This window comes from Sinocyclocheilus grahami, unplaced genomic scaffold, assembly GCF_001515645.1.
Source record: "Sinocyclocheilus grahami isolate Dianchi unplaced genomic scaffold, SAMN03320097.WGS_v1.1 scaffold282.1, whole genome shotgun sequence".
Taxonomy (NCBI): domain Eukaryota; kingdom Metazoa; phylum Chordata; class Actinopteri; order Cypriniformes; family Cyprinidae; genus Sinocyclocheilus; species Sinocyclocheilus grahami.
The window spans coordinates 173,671-184,554 of NW_015505461.1; the positions used below are offsets into that span (position 1 = coordinate 173,671).

The 10,884-nt window shown below is 36.7% G+C and overlaps 1 protein-coding gene across 1 annotated transcript in view; it reads right to left on the bottom strand.

Annotated features, from left to right (window-relative positions):
* The window catches only part of LOC107600353 (piezo-type mechanosensitive ion channel component 1-like), a 139,389-nt gene that overhangs the window by 60,198 nt on the left and 68,307 nt on the right, over positions 1 to 10,884 (bottom strand). The window contains exon 6 of the mRNA XM_016292229.1: positions 3,189 to 3,381. Within this exon, the coding sequence (XP_016147715.1) occupies positions 3,189 to 3,381 (193 nt within the window). The remainder of the gene's footprint in view (positions 1 to 3,188; positions 3,382 to 10,884) is intronic.

A 10,884-nucleotide genomic window follows, 5' to 3' on the forward strand; every position in this document is an offset into this window, starting at 1 on the left:
GTATCATATTCTTGTTATAGAAATCATGTCCAAAATTATACTCTGCAAGAGCGGGAAAACTCAGACCATGAGACTGATGAGATAACATTTGATTTATGAATTGGGCGGAGGAATATAGCAACACCCCGAGCTAAGACAGTGTCTAATTGGTCAAAACACCATTTGGGATGTGTCCAAAAGCCCAGTTTAAATACTCAGGACACCATCAAATCTTGCTTTTAGTATGCAGCTTTTTAGTCATGGCTTTTAGCATGCTTTTTGCGTCTAGCTTGTAGTTTGTCGCTTTTAGTCATGTGCTTTCAAGTCATCACTTTTAGCCATGCGTCTTTTTAGTCATAGCTTTGAGCTATGCTTTTTAATCATGCTTCTTTAGCCTTTTGAGCGTGCTCTGGCTTACACGCCAGCTCCTCCAAAACCATGAGGAGAAACGCCACCTAGTCTCGTCAAACTTTATTTCTATTTCTTTACTTTAGCTTCTTTTCTTTTCCGTTGAGAGTTTCGTGCTCTGAGTTAAGTTGCCTAACACCGTGTCTCCGAGTCCGACCTCGAGTGCCATCTAAAACTTCAACCAGCTCATAACTCCACGTCGTCAGCCAACGCCAAACCACTGGCTTCCCAAGACTGAACTTCCAGCCAATCAGCAACCTCGGGAAACCCCTTTCGGCAAACAGACAAGGAAGGGAATCCCTTACACAGGCAATGCAAGTACCTCCAGATTCTAGCTGAACTGGTGCACTTAATATAATTTTAACCTCATTGAGGAACTCAATGCGAGGGTTAATTAAGTGATTGATGGCTGTTCATGTCTATGCATTTTCACATATTGCTGTAAACTTGGGATTTCACATTTTCATTTCCTTAAACTCATTCTTTCCTTACTTTCTCGCTTTCTGCAACTTGTGTGAATGTGTGAATGTGTGTGTTCATGTGTTAGACTCGTTTGTATGTCTTAGATTTATCTAATAAAGCCTTATTTATATTGAAAAAAGAAGTATCTTGTGTTTTGTGCTTACAAGTTAATGTCTTAAACTGCCGATCTTGTTACTGTGCTAATAAATAGTGTTTTCACTATACTTTGGATATTAATATCCATTGCAGAGTTGATGTTATACGGCTCGTTCAATGAATCGCTGGCCGTCTCAGTGATCAGCCGTAAAACAGTGATTCTGTCCAAATTCCCTTTAAAATCTTAAATGATTCCCTTTGAGCTAAATTGACCTGTTTCCCTTACATCAATATAATAAATAAATAAAAATACAAAATTTTCAAATACAATTTCACAGTACTTTAAAAAAGGTAAACAGTACAAACTAAAACCAAGGCATAAATCAAAATAATAGTAATAAAAATAACAATAATACCTAAACATTGAATTTATGTCGTCCAACTTATCTTTCAAGTTTCAGCCTAACTAAAGCTCAAGCATGACATAAGACTTTACTGTCTTCTTGGAAAGCTTTGTGGCTTTTGTGAGAGGCAAAAATTAGTGGACAGGAAGGTAACTTGGAACAAGAACAAGAGACCATGCACAATTTTTAAACACATTTTTCTGCAACATGAAATTAGAGTTATTTCGAGAATAAACCCTCTTAAATGTCCCTATACATACTGGTGTGTGTGTGTGTAAAACTTGTTTTTGATATCCTTCATATTCTGTGTGCGGGTCAGTTCACAGCAGTGATAGAAATTAATCTGTTCCAATAAGATTAAATAGATTTTTTTACATTTTATGGGCATTTTTACCTTTATAAAGCCTTTTTTTCTAGAAGTGTGCATCATATTTTGAGTCAAATTCTTACATTTAATCAGTCAATTAGAATAAAAGACATTTGGGCTGTTACCAAACAAATGATATCAGTATCAAAATTCATCTTTGCAATGCAGAGGAAACACACAGAATTTCCCACACAGAGGGACATGAATGCATTTAACCTGCAGTTACAAATGCATAAATAATATTTTGTTATTTTAAACATAAAACATTGAATACTGATATTTAAAATTATTTTATAAACGAAAATATACTTTAAATGTGAAATTAATACCACCAGCAGGTGGCCCCAAGTCACTGTTAACGTAGTTTACGTTAATGGGTGTGTTGATATCCAGCCGAAGAACAATCAACCATAACTTCAGGCGAGCAGGCTCAGAAGTTGGGAATATACGTGGAAAGTCTCCTCTCCCGAAAGAGTTCACGCGAGAGAACGTAATCTTTTAGTTTTAAGTCGGTTTGAACAATCCGGATAAGCGCAAGTAAGTACCATTTTGATTAGCCGTCGTACCTACAATGACTGTGCAATCAATGAGTGACATATACGCGCGAGAGATCACTTCCTGCGCTTGCGTAAACAACGCCAGCGCACGTACACACCTCACGCATTGGATGCCGTGCGCGCGCTCAAGGAAGTTGGACATAGTGTTCTATTAGAGGTAAAAAATTATATAAATACTGTTCGATTTCTAGCACAAACCGATCGTTTCGTGTCTTGGGACATCAATGTGTCATCACGAGCCACAGGGTTTAATTTGGATTTGTCTGTGCATGTTTTTTTTACTCTCATAGATTTTGTTACCATTGCCATGCATTATACGACTGATAGACTGCAACGGCTGGACTTAAAAATCATAATTTTTGTTCTACTGAAAAAACAAAGTCACCTACATCTTGGATGTCCTGGGGGTAAGCAGATAAACATCAAATTTTCATTTTTGGGTGAACTATCCCTTTAAGTGAATTATATGGCAATAATCAGCAATATGCTTTCACACAGATAACTTTATTTTTGAATGTTTCAATATGCGTTGACACAAATGACTTATTTGAATTTTCCATTGATACAACATGGCACTGAGTTGTTAGAAAAGAAATGCGTATGACGTTATTGGTTGATGACGTCAGGAACTGATGAATCTGCTTTTTGAACCGGTTCCATGAGCCGATCTGTCCGAAAAGTACCGGTTCGCGGAAATTAATTGGACTTTGCATCACTAAAGTCTGGTCCCTGTTTTTATACAGTCTATGGTCTGGTCCAGCTTTTATCCGGTTGTCCGTCAGTAATAATGGTCCGTGGGGAAACATGGTGTTCCATGTGTAGCTACAGTAAATGGACTAAACGAAGCCTCGAGGCAAATAAATTATAATTTGTTTATATTGCCCAAATTTGTTAAATCTGTTCTCTGACTCTTACCAGCTAGTGCTAGTAGTGTGATGGCCTGGATGCGGCCCATGTTCCTGAGGAAGTGTTGTGCTGTGGCACGGAGGCGGGCAGCTAACTGTGCCGCCCCACTGCTTGAGTAAGGACTCTCCTCATCTTCCGTCGCACTACAGGATAACATTTCCTCATCTTCTCCTTCTACATCATCATCTTCAGTTTCATCCTCCTAAAAAGAAGAGGACCGAGATGTGAGAAAGACTTAATTGATGCTGGGATGAATAAATAGGCCACATTAGAATTACATTTTTAATCCAAAATCCTATACATGCATTTTTATTTCTACTTGTGTTCATTAATCTTAGAGAATGGTGAAAGTTCTATTGTAAAGATATGTGAAATTGGTGAGCTCGTGTGACACAAACTTAAAAACCAAGACTAAGGATGTCAGCCTTTGAAAGCACTGCAAAAACAAATGTACTGTCTAAGAGAAACTGAGAAATAGATACAGTAAGAGACAGAAGCTGAGGTATGTAAAATGTGAACAAAACATCAACAAGGTGAAATAAGTTTTTCAGGCATGTACACTTGAGAGTGTGTTACTCTTAGCAATCATATCTGGCAATCATATCTGCAATCATATCTGGCCAGGCCTGCAGAGCCAGACAGGCATGTTTGCATCATGAGGTGTTTTTGGATGAAAGCTGAAACACTGTTCAAACCAGCAACCTGTTGCAGTCAAAGAGGCCTATAATACCTGGAGAGACAAAGTGTGTTTTCAGACCTGAACACAAAGATATTTTGAAGAATGTCGGTAATCCAACAGTTGCTGATAGCCATTGAGTGTTTTTCCTTCCATACTATAGAAGTCAATGGCTACCGGAAACTGTTTGGTTACCAACATTCTTCAAAATATCTTCTTTTCTGTTCAACGGAAGAAAGAAATTCATATATGTTTAGAACAACATGAGGGTGAGTAAATGATGACAAAAAATTCATTTCTGGGCAAACTATACCTTGAAATCCCTGTTTTAGTTCAAAGCAAACAATCTACAGGTGAGGAATTGATTACTGTTGAAAACGTCAATTGTTACAATGTTGCATTTTTGTCCTGGTTCACTTGGTTCGCTTTCACAAGGCAATGTTCCAGAGCTTAACAAAATTGTATGCAAGTCACGTGTGAGTAAAACTGTCCTCTCATTGGCCAAAGCGCACCTCTTTAGGTTCCGGGATTCCGCTCATAGCGTCATCCATCAAGATGGATTTACAAGTTAGCTCCCCGGGCTTACTGTGGCTTTATCGGTCATTACACAGGCCTTAACAAATGTATATGAGCCTTCATTCCTGCTATATATATATATATATATATATATATACACTGTATATGTGTGTGTGTGTGTGTGTGTGTGAATATACACAGCATCTTTAATGCACCTGTTTTGTAGGAGGGCATTAAAAGACATTTCCCATTATGAATTAGGATACAGCTTGGTTCGCTGGGTCAAATTGCCATCTCACCACAACCAAAGTGCATTCAGACGAGGCCACCTCACTCAGCCAGTCTCAGATCAATCATGCAGATCTAAGCACAATCGCAGTGTTCATATATATAATGCACAAACAAACTGAAACACACTAACCAGCCAAACCTTGATCCCTTTGTTTCCATCATGGGGTACCTTTAGTGTAAAAAACACACAGACACATGCACACACACAGAGCTTTCAAACTGGTGATCTGGTACAATATCAGTTCCTCACTGGATCATTGAAAACTTTGGATTCTTTCACGTACGTGAGAAGTTTTTAAACATCCGCCTTTTCTTGCTGGCACATACACCTCTGCTAGAATATACTTCTGAAATAAACTTTGAATCTTGCAACAAAGCAAAGAAAGCTACTTATGTGTAAATAAGAGTGTGTTGATATCCATCTGTTAACTGAACTGAAGGGATAAAAATTGGTGCAACTGCATCAGAAGACAGAAGGCTCACTATCACTGTCTGCTATGAGGGCATCAAAAAGGTTCAAAGTAGAGCATTAAGGCCTGTTCACTCTAAGGATGATAACTATAGGTATAAATAAAAAAACATTCTAGTTCAAAGAGAATAGTGGAGTCCACACCACAACTTTAATAATGATAATGATAACACAAAGGAACAATTCTATTTTCAGCTGACAAACAATAACACTGCCAGCCAATCAGAAACCACCAACTTTAAAGAACTCTAGTATTTAAAGCACTGCATAATTACTGTATAATAAAAAGCATAAAATTATTATCCAATGGTGTGGATGCTAATATAGACATCATTACAGAGTACTGCAGCAATGAGCAATGAGTCCTGAAACCCAGAAACAGGTTATCACATCCATTTGAGTGGGCTTATCAAAATGTTTTAACATTTTATTCTCTGGCAGAAAATACATCAGTATTACATCAATTGTGATTTTTAAAAAATATATAGTTTATGTGTCATGAAAAAGGTGTTTGCTAACTGGGATTATAGAGGTTGTCTGAGACATTAAACATCATCATGGTCAAAAGGAAGACTCATCTACTCACTAGTCCGCTTTTATATCCTCATTGTGTTTATAATCCCACTCTTGAAAACTATTTTAACTCAAACATTTTAACTTGCAGATTTTAAATAAAGATTGATAGAGCTGGTGGAAGCTTGACATTGAAGTCATGTGACAGTGGTGTAGTTTGTTTACAGCCTAACTATACCTTTTAACTTGTGGCAATTGTATTTGAAAAGTTGTGTTCATCTGAAGATTTTCTTTAACAAAACGTACAAGTATAGTAAACTTTTGTAGGTCACGGGGCTTATTCTCTGCAATAATACAAAAGTCAACGGAAAAATCCTATAGTGAAACCAGGGTGACGCTAACTTCAGGGTTGGCCTACAAAATTAAATTATCCCTTCAGCATTCCATAGTTAACGTTCTTGGTGTGAATGAGACTTTATACTCTATAACGTGTGAAACAGTTTTTAATGGGGATAGTCTAACATACCTTTATACATATATTGATTTTAGAATATCAATAGATCTTGAATTTTACAGTGCATTTCCATAGTCTCAAGCGGACTGTTCTAATGGATATTGAAGTGGCAAGAGTTTTGAGAAGGTTGCATGAAGTCAGCCAATCAGATTTGAGCTTGCCATATTGGTGAGACTTTCCGTGGGTGTTCTGTTTAAAGGCTAAAATTACAAGTCTGGCCACAAGATTGCCCATAAACACAGAGGACCAGACGTTATGCCAAAAGTCTCATTGTGCAGGATTAACTTTGTTTTTCTTCTTAGTCCATCTGTCCTTTTGTCGATCTCTTGACCCTGAATATGAAACCTGTGTTATGCTCCTTCAAAGGCACAGGAAGGTTGGATTCTTCCAGTCTTTTCAAGGCTGTTCAACTCAGTGTTTTATCAGTGTTTTAGTATTCAGTATCAGGGTCCTCCTTCATTCCACAGCCTCATGTGACCCTATTAACACCCTCTACAACACGAATCACAGAGCTGCAATAAGGCATCAGCTGCCCTTTGGAAAGATTCATGTAACAAATCTTCGGGCCAATCTAAACCTTAATTAGTAAGTTGGCTACACACTCTCAGAAAGAAATGTGCAAAATGTGTATCACGTTTTTACTCGTATCTGAACAACAGAAGAAATGATCTGGAGAAGATTTTCTAGTCAAAGAAACCGGAGCCCTTGTGCACGCTTACCTATTAAGTAATTTCCATAGACCGCTAGCAGTACAAAGCTGTTTAACAGCCGGAGAAAACATTTCCAAAAAGTTCACTGTCACAAGCTCTTTCGAACTCCCCATAAACAAAATCCAAATGAACTTCATTTTGGCCTTATTTTGTTCAAAATGACGTCACACCAAATCATTCTTTGATTTTGCCTGAAGTATACCAGGGCCTAAAGAGTACATATTTCAATGCTAAGGTACTAGGTTGATTAACTAAAATCCAGTTTCACCCCACTGGAAGACCAACTAAACCAGCAGACCAACTAAACCAAGCAGTTTCTTACTTTGGATAGCTTATCAATATATAAAAAAAAGATTCAATGCCATGAACCTTGCATACTTCGTCAATGACTAGCTCGTCCTCTGGTGTGCTCATCGTAGCAGCCTGGAAGCTGTAAACAAAACAAGGTTTCCTGATGGAAAAATGACAGAAGTTGTGTGGTGTTTGACATTATAAAAATGCCTGTGGTATTCCGAGTAGTTTTGTCCTTTTATCTATTTTCCATTTTTCCTTTCAAAGCTTTCCACTCCATGCATGTATTGTGTACGTGAATGTTAAGTGTATTTAAGTTCTATCTTTATTTATAAGTTTTAATAACTGTCTTCATAAGCCAGTCTACCACCTCCACATTACATGAAGAGTAATAAATGTAATTAAAAGCAAATTAATGCTTTGATTTTATTCAACAAACAATTTGTTTTTGTGATTTCACTGACAATTCCATGTTTGCATTAAAAGTTACATAAAAACAACTATATTAAATTTATTGTGGAAATTGGTGCACGGACATTGGTCTTTGTTGTAGCTTTTTTTTTTCAGCAAAACAGCAAGTGCAGAGACGTATATAAAGGCATTTCATCTGATTGAACTGGCATCAGACTCCAAGTGCCGTGCCCACAACAAATGCCAATTACTCAGTCCCGTACTGCGGGCCAGTGCTTTGGAATGTATTGTAATTATGTTGTTCCTACACCAATTTACAAGGCAGGTGGCAGCTAGTTGGCTACAATGCAACAATACACAACATTTTGGCATGAAGCAGTTGTTACACTGTTGCAGAGGTCTTTTGGAAATGAGAATAGTAATAAGTGAAACATACGAAATAAAAGGACTTAAGAACCAGGGTGTATTACAGAAAGATCCTAACTTTAAAATCTTATCTTATCAGTTGCATGACAATTTCAGTTTGGGCCACATTTAGGACAAAAGCTATTACAGAACAGCATTTCCAAAGTGGGTTATCTTAACTACAGATCGGAAAACAGCATTACAGAAGCATCCTAACTCGCCAAAAATTCCTAAAACGGTCTTAACTTTAGAATAACCCCACTGGTGTCCCAACTTCAAACCTTTTTGAAACCCAACCGTAAAAAACACAATACATTATCCCTTTTTCGAGAATTGTATTACATTTATTAATCATACAAGACGAAGAGAAGCGAAGTTTGATGGTGGAGAGACTTTTTGGGAAGGACCCAAAAGATGTGTTGCACTTTGATAATAAAATACTCATAAATAATTACAGACTCCCACCACACATGATTTTACAGTTATTTCTAGTTCAAGTGAGCTTTATTGTCATTCCGGTATATATGCAGATGTACAAATGTCGTGCCTCACAGGACCACAGTGCTACATATAGACAGACATATAACCTTATAAAAAGAAATGCATAGAGCCTATATACAGTATATATAGTTGACCAACTGTGACCAACATTACAGAGGCCCATGAGCCGTTACGGAGCACTACCGGTCATTCTGCAAGTTAAAAGCACACCGTTGTTTCTCCATTTTGATTTTATGCTAACCTCAGCAGCCACTTATAGCGTATAGTTGGTTAACAGACCTGATTGAGCGGTTTAAGATTTCCTAACTAAGATACGATTTTGTAATATAAGATAAGAATGCTAAATCAAGTTAAGATTTGCTGTAATACGAATTTGCGAAAAATCCTTATTTAACATATCTTAAGTTAAGACCTAAGATAAGAAACTCTCTGTAATACGCCTCAATACTGATTCATTTTTGCAAATTCATTCACTTAGATGGCATTTCATAGAACTGTTTAAAAAGTTGCTTTAACAATTATAATAAATACATTGCTGCATTTTACTCATTCTTTTGCATTTGAGGGTAGAAAAGAGTCAGATAGTTAAGTAGAGGTCAGCTTTGGAGGTGTCTGGGAATAATATTTATATAAGTGTTATATATAGTGTTGAAACGGTCTCTACTGTTAGATTCCAGTAAAGCAGACACACATGCCTGGTTAAGCAGTTTGGGCCTCTATTGTTAATTGATCTTATCCACCTTTTTCTTCAATGTGGAAGTAAGCCTATGGGTGAGACTTCCGGTTCATTAGGTGATATAGGTAAATAACGAGGAGAATAACAACATGCAGTAAACAGTAAAACTGTTTGCACTACAAACCAGTGTGTTCATAATTAAGATAATACATTAAAATAATATAAGACACACAAACTTTCAATATCAAGCAGCAAAACGAACTGTTTTGTTCAGCTAAAAATAGCTGGACGGAGTGGAGGCAGATGAGACCGGAAGCCAGACCCATAGAATTTAGAGTTATTTTACGACAAGAAAAAGGTGGATAAAGATCCTTTTTTCTATGCTGACACATAGCAGTCAGCCAGCCAGTGTTTGTTGATGTTGATGTTGTTGCCTTGGCAAGATCAGCAGGAAGTTGTCAGACTCTAGGCCGCAGTACAATGCTGGAATGGTGCAATGATGAGTCAAACGGGGGGAAAAATGAAAAGAAATGCAAGAGCAAAAATCTCAATCATCACAGGGTGGAGATCGAAGAGAAGTCTACAAGTTTCTATGATATTATGTTCTCCAGACATAGCTTCGGTCAATGGGATTTTTTGTTTTGTTTTGTTTTGTTTTATTGTCCACCAAAAAAAAAAAAAAAAATTCTCTCTTTTGCCAATCTCTTGACCCAACAAGTCTAATCACTTACAAAAGTAATAGCTCAGCTTTCCTAAATAAACTGCATGATCGTCTGATTTTTGGTCAAATCACAAGACTATATGAGCAATAGTCATAGTGATTCTGGGTAATGTTTCTGCTTCTATTTTACTTTTTTTATTCTTGTTGCTATGTTTGTGAGAGTTACGCAAATATTCATGTTCACCATCATAATACAATACAAAACAAAACTGCTGTGATTTTAGTTGCCATGTGATCTAGTGGTCAGGGCTAAAAGTTGACAGCATATTTTTTAAATAATGATTTTACCATAGTGTTTTACACATGCACACACACACACACACACAATTGGTTTTCATGGTTTTTAGCGAAACTCCATAGTCATAATGATTTTTATACTGTACCACAAACTATACATTCTATCCCCTAATTCTACCCCTAAACACAACCTTCAAAGAAAACTTTTGACTTTATGAAAAAAATAAATTTGTGTGATTTATAAACTGTTTTCTTCATGGGGACCAAAAAACAAACAACTCAGCTTTCCTAAATAAACTGCATGATCGTCTGATTTTTGGTCAAATCACAAGACTATATGAGCAATAGTCATAGTGATTCTGGGTAATGTTTCTGCTTCTATTTTACTTTTTTTATTCTTGTTGCTATGTTTGTGAGAGTTACGCAAATATTCATGTTCACCATCATAATACAATACAAAACAAAACTGCTGTGATTTTAGTTGCCATGTGATCTAGTGGTCAGGGCTAAAAGTTGACAGCATATTTTTTAAATAATGATTTTACCATAGTGTTTTACACATGCACACACACACACACACACACAATTGGTTTTCATGGTTTTTAGCGAAACTCCATAGTCATAATGATTTTTATACTGTACCACAAACTATACATTCTATCCCCTAATTCTACCCCTAAACACAACCTTCAAAGAAAACTTTTGACTTTATGAAAAAAATTAATTTGTGTGATTTATAAACTGTTTTCTTCATGGGGACCAAAAAACAAACAT